The sequence below is a fragment of the Mirounga angustirostris genome, unplaced genomic scaffold, assembly GCF_029215605.1.
Source record: "Mirounga angustirostris isolate CCGP_5_RB_7025 unplaced genomic scaffold, mMirAng1.0.hap1 SCAF_16, whole genome shotgun sequence".
Taxonomy (NCBI): domain Eukaryota; kingdom Metazoa; phylum Chordata; class Mammalia; order Carnivora; family Phocidae; genus Mirounga; species Mirounga angustirostris.
The window spans coordinates 44,443,726-44,464,101 of NW_026991724.1; the positions used below are offsets into that span (position 1 = coordinate 44,443,726).

At 37.6% G+C, this 20,376-nt stretch overlaps 1 protein-coding gene and 1 long non-coding RNA gene across 5 annotated transcripts in view; one reads left to right on the plus strand and one right to left on the minus strand.

Moving 5' to 3' along the window:
• LOC135362858 (uncharacterized) overlaps positions 1-20,376 on the minus strand; it is a 120,452-nt gene that overhangs the window by 36,033 nt on the left and 64,043 nt on the right. The gene's annotated exons all lie outside the window — the stretch shown is intronic.
• The window catches only part of LOC123855605 (zinc finger protein 82 homolog), a 56,667-nt gene continuing 40,749 nt past the window's right edge, over positions 4,459-20,376 (plus strand). The window contains exons 1-5 of one of the 4 annotated variants that reach the window (XM_045891412.3): positions 4,460-4,912; positions 5,133-5,270; positions 14,468-14,538; positions 17,249-17,375; positions 17,668-17,766. In XM_045891412.3, the coding sequence (XP_045747368.1) occupies positions 14,530-14,538; positions 17,249-17,375; positions 17,668-17,766 (235 nt within the window). In that variant the 5' untranslated portion in view covers positions 4,460-4,912; positions 5,133-5,270; positions 14,468-14,529. Of the gene's footprint in view, positions 5,323-14,467; positions 14,539-17,248; positions 17,376-17,667; positions 17,767-20,376 lie in introns of all 4 variants that reach the window. The other 3 variants (XM_045891410.3, XM_045891413.3, XM_064581391.1) reach the window with 3 other exon arrangements.

Consider the following 20,376-nt stretch of genomic DNA (forward strand, 5'->3'; position numbering starts at 1 on the left):
GGACAGAAGAAACCCCACACAGGAAAGAAATGTAGGAAAATACCCAAGAGAATGATAATATCCCCAGAGGACAGCTAACAGGTATAGAGAAAATCAAGTTTTAGATTGTAGCAGGAAAAAAACTTGAGAAATGTCTTCAGGAAAAACAAAAACAAAAACCTCAAATACTAGTTTTCTTGTTGCATTTGACTCCATAACTCCTCAAGATTACTGAGAGGATGTGTAGTGAAGAATTAACTTCACCTAAAACCTTTGTCTGAGCTCCTAGAAGGTAACCTCGAAAACTGTAGAATTTACCAAGTGATAGGAGTGTCTCTGTTCATGGTGGGCCCCATACCACACCTGATACTTTATGATAATGAGGTGACTTAATGGTGGACCCCTCAATAGTTTATGCTAAGGAGATGACTCAGGGTGGGGACAACCACACCAAAAAGACCAACTGTGTGATTAGACCTTTGGGGCATGGAGCCATACAAACCCCTGACCTCTAGGGAGTGGAGGGGGCTGGAAATCAACTTTGTTCACATGGCCAATGACTCCATCAATCATGCCTATGTAATTAAGTCTTGATAAAAACTCTGGACATAGGAGCTTGAGTGGGCTTCCTGGGTTGGCAATACTCCACGCACATATTGCCACTCATTGACACTAGGAGGGTAATACACCCATGGAGACACAGGTTTGACATCTGGGACTCTCTAAGCCCCAGATTCTGCTCTGTGTCTTTTCTTTTGGCTGGTTCTAATTTGTATTATTTTGCTACAATAAAATTGTAATAACAAGTACAGTGTTTTCCTGAGTTCTGAGACTTGCTACAGCAAGTTATCAAAACTGAGGGCATCTGTGAGACCTCCAAATTTATAGCCAACTGTCTGAAGTGAGGGTGGCCATGGGGAGGTCTGAGCTTACAGTTGATGTTGGAAGTCTAGAGGACTGTGCCCTTAACCTCAAGTTTGGCCCCCACTTCAGGGCCTTTGTACTAGCTGTTCCTTCTGCCTAGAATGGTCTTCTCCCAAATTTCCATGTTTCTCTCCCTTCTCCCCCTTCAAATCTTTGCCAGATTTGACCTTCATCCCTGACAACTCTATTTCAAGTCGCATCTCTCCTCTCATTCCTTATTGCTTTTTCTGCTTTATTGTTTTCTGTACCATTTATTACTATCTGATCTCCTACACAGTTTATATATTTGATCACTATCTCTTTCAACCCCCTATCTGGCAATACTACATAGAAATCTCCTTAAAGATGGGGATTTGTTTGTTTACTGATGTATCTTGAGTGTCTATTGTATAATTAGCACTCAATATATATTTGCTGAATAAATGAACCTTATAGGGCACCTGGGTGGCTCAGATGGTTAAGCGTCTGCCTTCGGCTCAGGTCACGATCCCAGGGTCCTGGGATCGAGTCCCACATCGGGCTCCCTGCTCAGCGGGGAGCCTGCTTCTCCCTCTGCCTCTCTCTCTCTTATGAATAAATAAATAAAATCTTTTTAAAAAATTAAAAATTAAAAATTAAAAAAATAAAGACAAGTGGAAAAAAAATTTGTTTGTTTTATTTCTAATCAGAGGATCAGAATTAGAAAAATGAGTGGTCTCAAGGAAGTTGTCAAGATTGCAGTTGTGATAGGTTTCTGAAAAGAAATGTGAAGAACACAACTCTTCCTTCTCATGTAAAGATGACAATGAATAGAATCATATTTATAATGTAATATTTATACATAATATAAAAAGTATGTCCCAAAAGAGTATACAGTAAAAAATAATGCCCTTCTTTGTCCCTACCCACCCTCTTGACCTCAATGGCTGCCACAGAAATTATTTTTATTAGTTTCTTTTGCAAATTTCAGTTCTTTATGCAAACACAAATACTTATTCTTATCCATTTCCCCCCTTTCTTATACAAAAAGTAGAACAGTATCACATAAGGTTCTGCATGGTGTTTTTGTTTTCATTAATATATTTTGGAGGCTTTTTGTATCAGGCCATAGACAGTGTTCTCAGTTTTTTCTCCAATTACATAATGTTGCATTATGTTCAATGGTTTATTTACGGTTAATCTTCACTATTGTGAAGACTGCTATATGAATAATCTTGGATATACATCATCATAACTGTAGGATAAAATCTCAGAAGTGGGATTGCTCAGTGAAAAGTTAAATGCAATTGGAATTTTGATATATGCTACCAAATTGCCTTCCAAAAAGTTTGTACCAATCTGCAGTCCCTCTAGCAATATAGGTTTTCAAATTTGGGGAATTTCTGCCATTCTAGTCTGTAAGAATCAATATCTATATAGTTTTAATGAAAGTTATCTGATTATGAATGAGGTTGAGCATATTTTCATACATTTGAGAACATGAAGACTATGTTCTGTGTATTATTTGTTAATCTCTTTCTCCATTCTTACTGGATTATTAGTCTTTTAATCAATTTTTTTTGGTGCTCCTTATATATTAGGGAGGTTAGCCATTTGTTTGTAACTATAAAATGCAAATTATGTTTCCAGTTTGCCACTTCAACTTCTTTTTTCCATTTAGAAAGGATAATTAATCTTTTATGGTTTGATTTTTAGAATCTGAAGTTAGAAAGGTCTTCCCCCCCTCCATGGTTATAAAGTAATTCACTCAAGTTTTCAGTCTTTATAATTTAAGTTTTTTGTTTCAATTTTAAATTTTGACCCATTTGGAGTTAACTCTGCATTCAGTACAGGTCATAATCCACTCTTTTTTCTAGAAAGTCTATCAAGTTGTCCCTATTACCTTTGTTGAAAAGTTCACATTTTCCCCATTCACCTGAGGGGTAATCTGAGATGCCCTGTTCACCATACACTAAACTTCTTTATTTAGTTCTATTTTTGGATTCTCTATTCTGTTCCAGTTCTATTTTTGGATTCTCTATTCTGTTCCACTGGCCTGTCCAGTCAGATGACAATCCCATATTAGTTAAATTTTTGAACTTTTAGAATATGTTTTGTTATATCATAAGACTAGCCCCATGTGCCCCACATTGCTTTTTTCTTCCAGTCTATTCTTGCCTTTGTTTTTACATTTTAACTTTACTTTTTAAAAAAATATTTAAGTAATCTCTACACTCAACATTGGGTTTGAATTCATGACCCCAAGATCAAGAGTCACTTGCTCTTCTGACTGAGCCAGCCAGACTACCCTCCATTTGAACTTTAGAGTAACTCCTACCTATCTAGAGAAAGATATTATTTTCAGTGGGATGTTAAATTCATAAATTAATTTAAATGACATGTTTATAATGAAGGATTTCTATTCAAGAATGTGGTATAACTTTTCATTTAAGTCTTTTTTTGTGTATCTTCATAGGGTCTTAAATTTTTTCTTAAACAGGTCTTATTTATTTCTTACTAAGATATCCTGAAGAATTTTATCCTATTCCAAGGTTTTGTTTGTATATACAAAATTTACTTACACGAATCTTAGACCCAATCTTACTTTCTCCTTTTATTTAAAATTATGTTGGGCACCTGGCTGGCTCAGTCAGTGGAATATGTAACTCCTGATCTCTGGGCTGTGAGTTTGGGCCTCAGGATGGATGTAGATTACTTAAAAACAAAATCTTCAAAAAAGTAAAATATAATAAAATTATTAAAAGCAACTGTAGTAAATTCTTGGAGAAAGCACCTTTGCAAATAAGAGCAACCTATTTTTATAACCAACAAAATCCACCTGGCCTAGGGGTAACCCGAAGGAATTATTAGTTTATCTGAGTAGGCTCCTTGAGAAACTTTAAACTTTTATTCTTTGATCTCTCTAAGGCCAGTTTTTTCTTAAGAAAATGGGAATAACACTAATTCACTTTTCTGCTATTTCCAATGGTCGACACTACCCTCCAAACTTTCTTACTCCAGGATTTCACAAGTCAGCTCCCTTAGACCTACACCCTTCCCTCAGGACATTAAAAGAACAAAGAAGCCTGAACTGCTTTGTCTCTAGGATCTGTACTCTAAGCAAGAGCAAACACCCCATTAAAAAAAAAAAAAAAGAAAAAAACCCAGTTCCTTTCAAACAGACTTTCTCTTTTAAAAAAACAATGCTATTTTTATTTCAATTCCATAATAATGCTACTGTTTTTACACAAAAGTCAAGCTTTAGCTCACTTCATAGCTCAATTATGTAAACTTCCTCCCATAAAAAAAAAAAGATGTCCTAGGAAAATCTATCCTTGTTACTGTTTTACCACTGAGGCTCAGCGACTACTCTCCAAGATATAATCCCACTCATACATACAGTGATACTTATTTAAATCACCCATTACACACACACACACACACACACAATCCTGAGTCCCGTTTCTCCCTCTTTCCCGACCCCCAACATCCCAAATCACACACACCGGGAATCTCATTACTTGCTTCCTGCAAAGGCTGTCTCACCGCCTCCTCATTCTCCTCACGCCCTGACTTTCATTCAGAAACCAGTAGCACAGAAAAATACCAGCCCCCTTTGCAACGTGGGAAACCCCTCCCTTTTGGCCTCCACAACCCCGTTTCAAGTTTTAGCGATTCCTCCCTCTGGACCTCCCCAATCCCGTCGCAACTTTCTAATCTCCTTCGTTTCGGTCACCCCAGCTTTCAGTCTCAGAAGTTCAGGTCCCACAATTCCTCCGCAGTGAGGAAACGCAAGCCAAACTCACGCCCGAACAAACACCGAAAGGGCAACCCAAGAAGCCTGCGCACTCCTTGGACGCAGCGACACCCCCAGAAGTCTCTGGGGTGTAGCCCGGAGCAAGCTGTGAAGAATGCCGACGAATTTCAAACGGTCCATCCACCGCTTTCCCGGCTCCGAACTACAGTTCCCAGAAGGCTCAACGGTGCGAATAGTCTTACCTAAACCAAACCAGCCCTCCTCTTCCTGAGCCCGTATTCTGGGGATAATAAGGTGGGTCCGAGAAGCAATCCCATTTCAAACACGTCGGAGTGGCCTTCCTTGGAGGCCACTGCCTAAGACTGAACCAGGCTCTGCGTGGCCTCCGGTGCGCGGTTCCATAAAGGGGAGCAATCCTTTAAGCAAGCGGGGCTGCAGCTAACCCCTGAGAGAAAGCCTGGCGACCGGGAGCTATCTTGTTCGCCATAGGTAATTTTCTGACTACATTTCCCAGAGAACTCCTCGGCATCATTGTGATTCTCGCGTGAATTCAGCCTCAAAGTCACGCGCTGGCGGGACCTTCGGGTCTACACCGGCAACTGTTGCAGCGCTGTGGGGACTTCTGCTGTTCTGGAAGCTTGGAAGGCCTGAGGTGAGGATCCCCAGGAGAGGGCGGAGCCGGAGGCTCGGCTTTGTACGGCTGGGTAGGTTAGATTGAAATTGTAGGATTGTGTCTGGCGGGATGTGGTGAATGACCGTGTGGTTGTGACTAGCTGTTCCTATGGTGAGTAAGTGCTTCCAGTGATTACCAGTGTGCAGCACAGTCTGGGAGCCCGTGACTGTGCTGGTAAGATTGGATGCGACCCGGTGGTGTGTGTGTGATTGGGACCACGTGCGGCATTGTGTGTGAGGGTGTGGGGAGCTTGTGACTCCGTGGATGTGATACAGCGTTTGTCCCCATAAGGGTGTGTGATTGTGCGACATTGTGGCCGTGTGCTGCAGAGTACAGGTGGGGGTACCTGTGAATACTATGTGGTTTTATCTGTGGTTAGTGTGATTGTGACTGTGCGACCATCTGCAGGTGTCAGGTACTTGTGACAGTGCGGTTGTGACTGAATGTCCTCTTGGTAAATGTGTGATTGTGCCCATGTGACCATTTGAGGCCCTGGGTGTGCTTTGGTTGTGGGTTACCTCTAGCTGTATGTCCCCGTAGTGGTTGTGTGATTGCTTGGTGAGTGGATAAATGTACGAGGTTTATTCACTTAGGTTGTCTACCTAAGTATTATACTGTAGTTTTCCCTCATTTTAAAACTTTTACAAATGCTATCGTATTGTCTTTTTTCTTTTTCTTTTGTTTATTTGTACAACTATGTTTTTGAGAATTGTCATATTCGGTATAGTAGTGGTTCATTTGTTTTCTTTGCTATATTGTATTCTGTCCTTTGAAGTATACCACTGTTGTTCATCCCTTCAATCAATGATGGGCATTTGAGCCATTTCTAGTTTGTGACTTTTTATTAACAGTGCTGCCACAGCATTCTTTTACAAAGGATACATGTGCATGAATTTATCTACCAGACCATGGAATTTCTGGGTCATATATCTTGCACTTTACTAAATAGTACCAAAATAATTACCTAAGTGGGTGCACAAATTTATGCATGCACAGCAATATTTGAAACATCTCATTGCTTCATGTCCCTACCAAAACATGGTTCTGATAGTTTTTTTAAAAACATTTTTATGAGAGGGGCGCCTGGGTGGCTCAGTCGTTGGGCGTCTGCCTTCGGCTCAGGTCGTGATACCGGGGTCCGGGATCGAGTCCCACATCGGGCTCCCTGCTCAGCGGGAAGCCTGCTTCTCCCTCTCCCACTCCCCCTGCTTGTGTTCCTGCTCTCGCTATCTCTCTCTCTCTGTCAAATAAATAAAATCTTTAAAAAAAAAACAACAAACATTTTTATGAGATATAGCATATATAAAGTGCACAAATCTTAAGAATAGAGCTGTATCACAGTTTCCTAAATTAACATTAAGAACTTTGCCAGCGCCCCAGAAGATTCCCTTATACCCCTTCTCAGTTATTTCTCCCACAATCGTTATTCAGAAGTCTTATCACCATTAATGACCCATTCCTGAACTTCTATATAAATGGAATTGTATAGCATGTGCTCTTTTATGCCTGGTCTCTTTTCTTCCACATTATGTCTGAGACTCATCCATGTTGTTGAGTGTCATTGTTCTAAGTTCTCTTTACATATGGGATATATTGCAATTAATTAATTGCTTATACTATTGATGGACATTTGATAGTTAACATTTCTTTGGCTATTACGAACTGTATTGCTGCTATGAACATTCTGTTTTTGGTGAACATGTAAATACTTTTCTGTTAGCTAAATACTTAGGAGTGGAATTGCTAGATCATACACTGGGCATATATTTAATAAATACTACCAATTTGTCATGTGGTTGTACCAATTCATCCAGCAATATATGAGTTTCAGTTGCTCCTCATCGTCTCTGTTTGATATCGTCAGTCTTTTATTTTAACTATTCTGGTGGTTGTATAGTAGAATTTCATCGGTTTTAATTTGTGTTTCCCTGATGGGTAATGATGTTCAGCACCTTTTCATAGGTTTATTGGCCATTTGGATATCCTGGTTTTTAAAGTGTCTGTTTAGGTCTTTCTGCCCACTGCCCTTTAAAAAAAAATTTTTTTTTTTTCATTTTAAAAAACTTTTTATTTTTATATTGTAAATATAGTGTAAAGAATTCCTATATATTCTTCACTCAGGTGCCCTTGGTACAATGATGAAAATCAGGAAATCTACTGGCTAATTTACAGACTTTATTTAAATTTTGCTAATTGTCTTATCAGTGCCCTGTTCTTTTCAGGATCCAATTGAAGATTCCCACATTGATTTAATTGTCTTATCTCTTCCCATCAGACATAGTTCTTTTTTTTTTTTTTAAGATTTTATTTATTTCAGAGAGAGAGAGAGAGGGCATGCGTGCACAAGCGGGGGGAGGGGCAGAGGCAGAGGGAGAAGCAGCTCCCCACCAAGCAGGAAGCCTGCTGCGGGGCTAGATCCCAGGACCCTGAAATCATGACCTGAGCCGAAAGCGGATGTTTAACCAACTGAGCCACTCAGGCACCCCCAGACATAGTTCTTTAGCCTTTTTTATCTTTCATGACCTTGACACTTCTGAAGAGTACTGGCCAGTTATTTTGTAGACTATCATTCCATTTGGATTTTTCTGCTTTTTCCCTCATGGTTAAATTTAGACTATGCATTTTTGGCTAAAAGATTACAGAAATTATGTTTGTCTTCTTCTCAATGTGTCATATAATGTTATCAATATATTTCATTACTGGTAACGTTAACTATGATCACTTGGTTGAGGGGTTATCTGCCAGGTTTCTCTTTTGTAAAACTACGATTTTTCTCTTTTTAATTAATAAGTATCTTGTGGGGAGATGCTTTGAGACTATGCAAAAATACTGTCCTCATGGGTGTGCCTGATTGGCACAGTCAGAAGAACATGGGACTCTTGATCTTGGAATCATGAGTTTGAGCCCCACTTCGGGATATAGAGATTACTTAAATAAACTTAAAAAAGATGTTCTCATCATACTTTCACCCATTAACTTTAACATCCATTGATCATTCTTGTCTAACAATTATTACTGTGATGTTTGTCTAGTGGTGATTTTCTCTTTCCATCATTCCTTCTATATTTATTAATTTAAATTCTGTAAAGAGCTGTCCTTTATTCCTCATGTGTTTATTCAATTATTTATTAACTCTTGGGTATTTATTTTACTCTATGAGTTTTAATCCATTAGTATTGTTATATATTTTGTTCAAATTGTCCCAGATTGGGCCATTAGGAACTCCTTCAAATTAGCTCCTGTGTCCTTTTAACATGGCATCATTTTTGAGTACTTTCTTATGGTTATGTATATCTTTTCCCATTTTCCTAGAAGGTTTTTAGCCCTTTGTCTTTTATGATTAGTGCTTTTTTTGTATCTTGAAAAGAAATCTTTATTTCCAAGTTCCTGAAGGTATTCTTCTGTTTTCTTTTGGAAGGTTTATAGATTTAGTCTGTGGTCCATCTTGAATTAATTTTTGTGTATGGTATTTATGGAAAACACCATCCTTGCCCATCTGAATTACAGGAGGCTTTTATCATAAGTTAGGTGACATATATGTGGCCCTCTTTCTGGACCGTATTCTGTTTTATTATCATTTTGTCAGTGCCACTGTCTTGAAATCTATAGTATTAGTCCTTCAACCTTTTTTCTTTTCTTTTTCAAGAATGTCTTGGCTTTTTAAAGTCGCTTTAATGGATGTCAGAATCAACTTGTTAATTCTTTTTTTTTTTTTAAGATTTTATTTATTTATTTGAGAGAGAGATCATGAGCAGGGGGAGAGGGTAGAGGGAGAAGCAGACTCCCCACTGAGCAGGGAGCCTGATGTGGGACTCAATCCCAGGACTCTGCGATCATGACCTGTGCCTAAGACAGACGCTTAACCAACTGAGCCACCCAGGCGCCCTCAACTTGTTAATTCTCACAAAAAATGAAAAATCCTTTCTGGGGTTTTGTGTGTGAGTCTGTATGTTACTTTGGGAAGAATTGCCATCCTATCAATATTGAATCTTCCAATTAATAAATGTAGTGTATGTCTACATTTGTTAAGATCTTTAATTTCTCTCAACACTTTGTTGTAGTTTTCAGTGCACATCTTTTGTTAGATTTGTACCTGGATATTTGACATTTATTGTTGAAACTGTACATGGTTTTTAATTTTTTTTTTATTTTCCAGTTCTGTTGCTAGAAGTACAGTTGTTTTTTGTATATTGTCCTTGTATCTAGCATCTACAAAATACCTATTGTATATGCTTTTATCAAGTTGAGGAAGTTCTCTTTCTCATTTGCTAAGATTTTTACATTAATGAAGTCTGAGTTTGGCAAATGCATTTTCTCTATCAAGAGGATCATATGTTTTTTACTGTTATCATCAATGTGGTAAATTATCTTAATTTTCAGATCTTGAACAAACTTTTTGTTCCTGAAGTAAACCCTACTTTCCATAATGTATTAAACTTTTTAAGAATTTGACTGGGTTAGGGTGCCTGGGTGGCTCAGTTGGTTAAGCGACTGTCTTCAGCTCAGGTCATGATCCCAGAGTCCTGGAATCAAGTCCCACATCGGGCTCCTGGCTCAGTGGGGATCCCTCCGACCCTATCATCTCTCATGCTGTTTCTTTCTCTCTCTCTCTCAAATAAATAAATAAATAAATAAAATCTTAAAAAAAATAAAAATTAAAAAAAAGAATTTGGGTTAGATCTGCTAAAACTTTATTGAATTTCTGCATTTATGTTCATGAGAAATATTGGCCCATGGTTTTCTTTTCTTTTAATATCTTTGTTTTGGCATCAGGCTTATATTAGCCTCATAAAATGAGTTAGGAAGAATTCCCTGTGTTTTTCTATTCACTTTCTTTTCTGTTCATTTTCTATTAGTCTTATATAGAATAAAGGTTTTCCTTAAATTTGGAAGAATTCACTGATGAAGCTCTCTGGGCCTGAAATTTTCTTGATAGGAAGATTTTTATTTTATTTATTTATTTAGAGAGGCTTAAGCAGAGGGACGAGCAGAGGGGGAGGGTGAGGAAGGGGAAAGAATCCCAAGCAGACTCCATGCTGAGCACAGAGCCCAACACTGGAGCCCAGTCTCAGGACCCTGAGATCATGACCTGAGCTGAAACCAAGAGCCAAATGCTTAACTGACTGAGCCACCCAGGCACCCTGGAGATTTTTAAACTATGGAATCAATTCACCTCTTCAGATGTTTCAGGTTTTTTGTTTGTTTTGTCCATTTTGGCATGTTTTTTAAAGGATTTATCTGTTTAATCTAAGCTTTCAAATTTAATAGCATAAAGTTATTAGTATTCTCTTACTATGTTTTTAATGTCTATGGTGTCTATAATGATGTTCCCTTTTTCATTCCTGATTTTGTTTATTTGTGTTATCCCTTTCTTACTCATTAATGTGTCTTTTCTTCTTCTGGGTACTATCAAGACTTTTTTTCTCTTATTGCGGCTTTGCTTTTTGTTTTGTGTGTTTTCCTTTTTATTTTTTATTCAGGTTTGCTGAGCTTCTTGAAAATTTTGTTGAGGCTTTTTATCAGTTAATCAGTTCAGATATTAATTATTCTCCAATCTCTTTTCTTCTTCAGAGGCTCCACTTACATATATGCATATCAAATACATTACATTACATTACATACATTACAAATCTTTTGACTGTGTCCCTTTTGTCTTACACTCACTTCTGTTCTTTCTGTTGTATTTTTTTTTTTTAAGATTTTATTTATTTTAGAGAGAGAGTGAGAAAGAGCATGAGAGGGGAGATGGTCAGAGGGTGAAGCAGACTCCCCATTGAGCAGGGAGCCCAATGCGGACTCAATCCCAGGACTCCAGGATCATGACCTGAGTTGAAGGCAGTCACTTAACCAACTGAGTCACCCAGGCGCCCGTTTCTGTTCTGTTTTTCCTCTGCACTTCATGTGGGTTTTTTTTTTTGTTTTTGACTTGTCTTTGAGTTCAGTAGTCCTATCCTCTGCTTGTCTGGTCTTATGTTAAAACCATACAATGACTTCTTAATTTTTTTTTAAGTTTATATTATTTTATTATTTTTTTAAAGATTTTCTTTATTTATTTGTCAGAGAGGAAGAGAGAGCACAAGCAGGGGGAGCAGCAGGCAGAGGGAGAAGCAGGCTCCCTGCTGAGCAAGGAGCCTGATGTGGGACTCGATTCCAGGACCCTGGAATCATGACCTGAGCTGAAGGCAGACACTTAACCAGACTGAGCCACACAGGCATCCCTATTTTATTTTGTTTTTTTAGTAATCTCTACACCCAATATGGGGCTTAAACTCACGACCCCAAGATCAAGAGTCGAATGCTCTTCTGTCTGAGCCAGCCAGGTGCCCCAACTTCCTAATTTCTTAATTTACTGATCTAGGTTGTCTATTTGATTCTCTTTTATAGATTTCAGTTCTGTTTAATTTCTTCATCTTATCCATTTGCCTATATTTTTTAGTTTTTAACATTTTAATTATAGCTATTATAAATTGTTTGCCAGTTCCAATATCTGAATCACCCATAGTACTGCTTCTATTTTCTGGTTTTCTCTCCAAGTATGTCTAGCAATTTTTAGTTGAATGATAGATATTGTGTCTAAAACAACCATGGAGGCGAAGGGCAACCACTACCTACATCTAGCCTTCTCATTATAAAGAAAAATTAGTGCTTTTCAGGTTTTTGTTAACTAACAAATACAATTCTCAGCATACAGGAAATTTTTAGGATAATGTTGGAAATAATTCAGACATTATATTTTTATTAAAAGAATGGCTTATTATTTAGAAGAGTGCAAAATTCTCAAAAATTTTATTAACTAGATTTCAAAGGACTCTCTTGTCTGTAGTGGTATCTTTTGGCGGTGCTCCATACCCAAGGTGTGGTTATTTTGCAAGTACACTACAGTCTTGGCCCCAGAAATCATTGGCTTTAAAAGGGAGGAGCAGATTCCCCAGATGGCAAGAATTCAGCCAGAGAATATTACTCTGGGAGCAAACATGAAGAGGGTTGGGAATGTAACAAACAGTATGGAGCTACTGAAGTAAGAATGTTTCCTGCCCATTCTACCTGGAAGGTACAGCACTTGAGGATGCCCCTTTAACCAAGGAAAGGCCATTACAAGAGACCAGAAAGGGAGACTTAAAGTGAGAAGTATGGGAGAAGGAGCCCTGTTTCCAAGTCTTCCTGGATTATTATTGATTCTTTAGAATCTAGCACAATGCCTGCCACATAATAGATTATGTTGGTTTATAAAGAAAAAAATACTGAGAGCTTAATAAATAGTAATAATAATAAAAATATTAAAGGAGTGCTTTCAGATTTTAAAGAAGAGACATTTGTAGATTACTTTCGTTTCCTGAAATATATATATCCCTGGGGGTGAGTGCTTGGGGGTAGAAGTATCCATTAAATAATTGATAACAAGGTTCTACTTCCTAGGTGGCCAGTTTTACATGCAATTATTTTTTTTTTTTAAGATTTTATTTATTTGGGAGAGAGAGAGAGAGAGCACAAGCAGTGGGGAGGGGTTGCAGGAGGGAGAAGCAGATTCCACGCCAAGCAGGGGGCCTGATGCGTGACTCGATCCCAGGACTCTAGGATCATGACCTGAGCCTAAGGCAGGCTTAACCGACTGAGCCACCCAGGTGCCCTACATGCAATTACTGATAAATTATTTAATGACCAAGAAGCTTTGTACTAGGAATGCTCACTGCCCTTTATACTTTTATAATGCTGTCTTTATTATATTCCTATATCTAATATTATCTAACAAAAAAAGCCATATTTCATTAAACATTTCAACATTGATCTCAAATTCATTTACTCCCCTTAAACAATTTAGACTTCTATTAGTATTTTAGTATAACATTCTTTTGGACATTTTAAACATCTTAAGCACACAAAATATATACAATTATTACAAATTTTATTACTACATTTACAATTAAAAGCATTCTAAAGCATCAGTGATAAGGATTTATTCCATTTCTATAGTTTTTAATTCATTCCTATTGTTAAGTTAATTTAAGTATCTTCCTAAAGTTTTTGTAATATTGCTTTGTTTCCTTTTCTGGATTTCACTTTTCTTAAGATAAAATTCACTAACCCCAAAAAGTTTTCTCAAACTGGGTAAGATTGGAGGATCTGGTTCATCAACCAGTTGTTTCTTTTTTTTTTAAGATTTTATTTATTTATTGGACAGAGAGACATGTGAAAGCAGGAACACAAGCAAGAGGAGTGGGAGAGAGAGAAGCAGGCTTCCCGTGGAGCAGGGAGCCCAATGCGGGGCTCGATCCCAGGACCCCGGGATCATGACCTGAGCCAAAGGCAGACGCTTAACGACTGAGCCACCCAGGCGCCCCTAACCAGTTGTTTCTTGGTCAGGACCTGGGACCTGATTGTACAACCCAAGATCATTAAAACTGTTTTGACAAATGTACACCCAAACTAATATGTGTATGAACAACTTTTAGGAATTATTCAGAATTCATATAAAAGTAAAATAAAATACATATAAGGATATTTATTACAGCATTGTTTGTTACAGTGAAAGACAGGAAATAGCCCAAATGGTCATGGGCAGCAGGTTGGTTAAATAAAGTGTATCCATTTAATGAAATAAATGTAGCTAAGGGAATTACATAGCTCTGTATGTACTAGTTGGGATCCAGTTCAAGATACATTAAATAAAGGGGCGCCTGGGTGGCTCAGTTGGTTAAGCAACTGCCTTCGGCTCAGGTCATGATCCCAGAGTCCCAGGATCGAGTCCCGCATCAGGCTCCCTGCTCAGCAGGGAGTCTGCTTCTCCCTCTGACCCTCCTCCCTCTCATGCTCTCTGTCTCTCATTCTCTCTCTCGCAAATAAATAAAAAAATCTTAAAAAAAAAATTTTTTTTTAAAAGATACATTAAATAAAAATAGCAGTATGTATAACTGTGTATAATATGCCATCATTTGTGTAAAAAAATTTGTATCTTTGTGTGTATATATACGCTATATTCTCCAAGCCAGATCTGATTGTTGAAATCTATCCTACTCCAGTCAAAGACTGAGGTCTCTGGAGTCGGAGATAATGAAAGGTTTGCCCATTTTTGTAATTGATAACCCTCAGGTGTTTGTATGGGGTGAACAGAGGGGAATGATCATTCTGGGAGCTATGAGGCAAGTGGAATCTTATGTAGTTTCTTTTGTCTTCCCCAGTTTTGCCCTTTTCCAAGAGGAGCCCAGAGGAGGACTGGTCTTTTTCTGCAAATACCAAAGCCATGGCTCAGGTGAGATGCAGTTTCCTTTTGCTCAAATAGAATCATTTTTACCCCTAGTACATGTAAACATTTGCTTTCCTCATCATGATATTTTTGGTGTTTAAAAAAAAAACAACTTTCAAACAGTTTAGTTAAAAGCAGTGTAAATGTCAAAGTTCTCTTACACTTGCTCTAAAGAAAAAGGTCTCCAATAAGTCAATTAAAAGAATGTCTGTCTTGGTGGAGATATTTACAGAAAAAAGAACTGGTTCCATAACCATTGTTGGAAAAAAGAAAATCTGGTTAAAGATTTTTACATTCTTAAATTACAGGTAACAGAGGGCCAAGTGGTTCGATAACAACTCTCTGAAGATGTCTTAATCAGATTAAAATCCATCAGAAAATTACTTATGGATCCCATCAAGAATCCTTATTTGTTCCTACAAAGAGATTGTTAATTACATAATGTAAAAATGGTCTGACTGAGACCAGGTTTGGAAAAGAAAATTTTACCCTGGTTAACATGGTCCCCATTCAGGAACCTGATCCCCATTTCTTCATAAACAACCCCAAGGCCCTCCCCAGTTCCCTGTTCTTTTAACCAGTGTTTACAAACTCATTTAGTAAGTCCTTCAGCATCTTCTGTCTTAGACTTCTGCCAGAAAGCTTGATAGAACAGAAATGTGTTCCCCATTTGTTAATGAATCTAATATGCTTGGACAGTGATTGGATGGGATGGAGATAATTAGGGGCACTCATAGGGAAAAGCCCTGATCATCACAGACCTAGGTTTTCAAAGAAGAAAATACAAGGAATGGGTTTTGCTTGATTTCAGTCTTAATACATGGGAAAATCTGGTGTATGAGCCTTTCAGGTTTGGGGATATGATTCCTGGTTAGTAGAAAGCTCTCCTCACCAGATCATCCATGATAAATAGACTTTAGTAATGCTTTTGTGTGAATCTGGATCATCTACCATCACTTTCCTATAGCGCAGGAACAAAGGGAATTTACAGTTGAGCAGTGGGCAGTTATAAGTATAAGACTGGGCCAATACTGGGGAGCTCTTTAAAAATAACCTTCAACCTCAGTGTCTGAAAACCAAAGAAAACTTGTTTTATATCCATATTATAGGATATTATTCAGTGAAAAAATTTGCTTATGAAAAGAATTTGTTGTAACAAGGAATTAACTATTATATAATAGTGTGAGATGAGAAAGGATCAGTCTTGAATTTAATGCAAATTTAATTTTCTAAGATAAAATAGTTTTTAAAGTCATTTTACACTTTTACAAGTGAAGTAGTGCTATTTCAATCTTACCCCATCACGAGTCCCACTCCTAAAAGGTGACTCAACTCTCTTGAATATGGTTTAATTGCTATCTTTTGATGAATCAGTTTTACTCTCTTGACTTACTACAGAGTGGAAGGGACATCGTACTCTTGTATTGCACCATTTCCTCTGATTCTGTTATTAATTATACTTTTTGTCAAATCAGTAGTATACAGAATATTATGACTGCAAATGTTGCTCACTGCTGAGCCAGCTCATACCTCTGTTCTATTACAACCTTTCATTTTTCCTGGGGTTAATTGCTTTTTTTCCCCATTTGTTTAGTTGTCCATGTTTTCCCTCTGGTCAGACACATCAGTTTGTTCTGAGTGTGGAGACTGCCATCCCCCTTTTCCCTTTTTCCTGCTCCCACCTGGTCTGGTTACTCTCTGGGCCTGCTGCGTAGCTTTCCCAAGATTTCCCCTTTTTTGTTTACCTGAGATTTCCTTTCACTGTTCTCCTGTGGTTAATTCACCTATTTCTTGAATACTACATCTTCCTCTTTTTTGGTTACTCCCTCCCTTTGGGTGGAACACATCTTCTGGTAGTTTCTAAGAAATTGTGCTGGAGTCCTTTTATGTCTAGAAATGTCTTTTTTCTTTTTTTTTTTTAAAGATTTTATTTATTCATTTGACAGAAAGAGAGACAGCAAGAGAGGGAACACAAGCAGGGGGAGTGGGAGAGAGAGAAGCAGGCTTCCCACTAAGCAGGGAGCCCGATGCGGGGCTCAATCCCAGGACCCCGGGATCATGACCTGAGCCGAAGGCAGACGCTTAACGACTGAGCCACCCAGGTGCCCCTAGAAATGTCTTTTTTCAACCCTCACAACAGAACGATAGTTGAGTTATGAAATCTAGGTCAGAATTTCTTTTCTCCATTAGCATATTGAAGAATTGTTCTTATCATTTCTTGTTTTTAGTAGTGTTCTTGAGAACCTCATTGCCTCTCTGACTCTTGAAGTCTTTTATATGATCTGCTCTCTGGGTACTTACAATGTCTTCTCTTTATCCCTTATTCTGAAATTTTACTCTTAGCTATTTGGGAAAAGAAGAGAGAGAAAGAGGCTCACATGTGTTGTTGACTTATTGTATGGCAAGTATTATGCTAGCCATTTGTATATATTATTTCATTTAATTGGGATACCCCTCTTAGCAGGATTTTGTACCTTCCCAGTTTTATCCGGGGGAGACAGAATGAACATGGAAACACAAGATTCAGTCCAGCTTATATGTTTACGGTCCTCCACTTGCGTCCCAAGCATCCAGCCCTATTCTATATGCTTGCTGTTTTTCACTTCTACCTTCGTTCTTTTCTTCTTTCTTTCCTTCACAAAAAAAAAGAAAACAAACAAACAAAACAAAACACTTCTTTTTATTAATCAAGTCATATACATGGTTGTTGTTCCAGGAGTCAGTGGTGTTCAGTGATGTGTCCATAGACTTCTCTCAGGAGGAGTGGGAATGCCTGAATGATGATCAGAGAGATTTATACAGAGATGTGATGTTGGAGAATTACAGCCACCTGGTTTCAATGGGTAAGGACGTCTGTCCATAATAATTCAGATTCTGCCCTTAGAAGGTCTACTTTGTCCCATGTGAAATACCCACCTTTCAAGTAGGTATTTCTATATTCTGTGCTTGAGGAATGTTTTGAATATTGTAACATTAGAAAAAAGAAGCTGTGTTGAGTTATGGGGGAAGTTTCAAGTCCTCTGTTATGTTTCATAAATCTGATATACCTTTCTTTGACTCTTTCTTAATGAAGGGACTAAATTTGAATCCTGGGATATTCTCATCATAAACTTATCTCATTACTTCTTTTGTAAGCAGGACATTCTGTTTCTAAACCAGATGTGATCTCCTTCTTGGAGCAGGGGAAAGAGCCCTGGTTGGTTGACAGAGAACTAACAAGAGAGCAGTGGCCAGGTAAGTGAGGCGTGGCAGGTAATGACCCAGTTGTCAGTGGAAAGACTGCACCTTTGAGGTGCTATCTGGGAATCTCCCCGTAAAAGCTTTAGGCCCCTTGTACACAAGTAAGCCTTTTCAGCATGTGCTTTCAAATGACCTTACCTTTTCCCCTTATTTAACACACTCTACCTGTTTTTCTCCTCTTATACTTCTAATTCCTCTTAGTCTTGCCCAGTTCTAACCTGCCAGTGACCTCCTCTACTCTCTCTAATGATATTCCTTTCTATCCATATTTTGGATCTAATTCCTCATCACTTCTCATCCTCTTTTGTATTTAATCTTAAAAAAGCACCACTCTCTCCTGAAATATATTTTTATTCTGTATTGCCAAACATTTATTTTCTTTAGGGTGTTTTAGATAAAGTAGCTCATATAGTCATTGCTTCATTCATACTTATAACAAACATTTACTGATTTTCGAATGTGTGAGGTACTCTGCTAGATACTGCAGAGATTAAAAAAGGAATAAGCAGTTGCAGAATGTATAGCTTAATAGGGGCACTACAACACGTCTATATATAACTTCTATAAAGTAGAACCATCATAAGAGAGGTTAAAGTAGGGAGCTCAGAAAAAATGAGGGATTAGGATATAGAAGAGAAATTGATCTGTATAGATGTCATAGAGGGAGATTTGAGTGTGCCTGTCATTAACTTTAGATAGAATGTTGGAAATGAAGGCTCTGTGCCTCCATTGAGAACTTAGAGCTGGCAGAGATCAACAGAATTGGTATGCAGGAGTTTAAACAGGACAGCACATTCATTCATTCATTCAGTATATGTTTATTGAATATCTGTTGTATGCCCAGCACTCTTCTCAACACTGATGTTACAGCAGTGAATAGAACATGCAAAATCTCTATTCCCAGAGCTTACCCTCCAATGCTGAGAGAGATACAAAAATAAATGAATATATGTCATGTAATAGTAAGTGCTAAAAAGAAAAAGTAGAGAAAGGGGATAGAGGATGCTATTTTATAGGATGGGGTAAGAGAAACTTTTCCAATTAGGTGACATTTTGGCAGAAACTTGAAGTATAGCAGTAAATCATTATATGTGGTTACTGGAAGGAAGAACATTCCAGAGGGAGGAAGTCAGACATTCAGGGGCCCTGAAGCAGGTGTGCATTGGCTGTGTTCAAGGAGCAGCCAGGAGACCAGTGCTTTACCCTGGTTGTTTAACTATTTCAAGTAAATCCAAGACTTCATGTCATTTCACCTTTGCATAATCTCAGTATATAGTTCTAAAATATATGGACATTTTTTTCCCTTACATAATTTTAATGCCATCATCATCCCTAATAAATTTTACAATTTCTTGGTACACTGAATGGTTTTCATGTCATTATATTGAATACTGGTGAGAGTGGACATTTTCATCTTAATGGTGCTATTGTCTTTAACTTGGTCTCTACTAAGTTTTACCCTTTTTATCTATTACTATCATTTTTCCAGTCAGTTTTTATGGACTTTATCAAATAAAAACATCCATTTACCCATTTCCAGAAGGTGCTTTTACTTTTTAATTTTAATTTGCGTTGGCGTCTTTAATATGTATTTTCAATGTGTTTATAGCTCCTTAGTGATTATTGTGATTTCTGATTTTAAAAAATTAACGGTCCTCTACAAATTTTGTAATACTGTATTCTGTTGTTTTTAAATTTTTCTGTAATTTGTTTTATACCATTTAAATCCATTTTAAGTTTCTTTTGCAATAAGGTATAAATTGAGAGTCTAAATCAATTAACCTCCATCTCTCACACACACACATTTTAGCAGCATGTCATCATTTAGCTCATTCATCATTGTTTTATCTGCCTGTTCAATAATAAGTTCTGATTTATGTTAGTTTGCATTTCAGGGCCTCTTTTTCTATTTCTTTTATCCATCTGTCCACTTATGCCTACAGAGATAGATATGCCTAGCAGAAGTTACTATATTGTCATTTTTCTTATTGGAGATTATCACAAATAATGTAACAAACTGCAGATGGACATTCCAACAGTTGTGAAATGAACTTTCACAGAACCATTACCCAGGTCAAGAACTACAGCACTACCAACACAGATCTCTTTGTGTCCACAATATCTTTGTGTCCTTTCATAGTTTTACTATCTAAGAGTGCCATTGAGCATTTTGTTTTTAAGATTCATACATAGTGTTGCTTGTAGTCTTGATTCATTTCATTATATGAATATACCACAGTTTAACAGTTGTATTGTTCATTGACATTTGGATTGTTTATAGTTTTTGACCATGACAATGAGCTACTATGAACATTTTCTGTTTTAGAACTAGGAGAGAAGTGAGTGGATCATAAGACATAATGTCTTCAGCTGCCAAATTTTCAACTTTTCTTTAATGCCTCTACTAGTTTACAATCGCACCAGCGTATATGAGAACTCTCATTATTGCACGTTTCTTAACATATGGTATTGTCATGCTTGGATTTTTTCCAATTGATGAGTATATAGTATAGTTCAGTGTGATTTTAGTTTGCATTTCCCTTTTTACTGATGCGTTTGACACATTTCATATTATTGGTCTCTTGAAATTCTTCTTAGTGAATT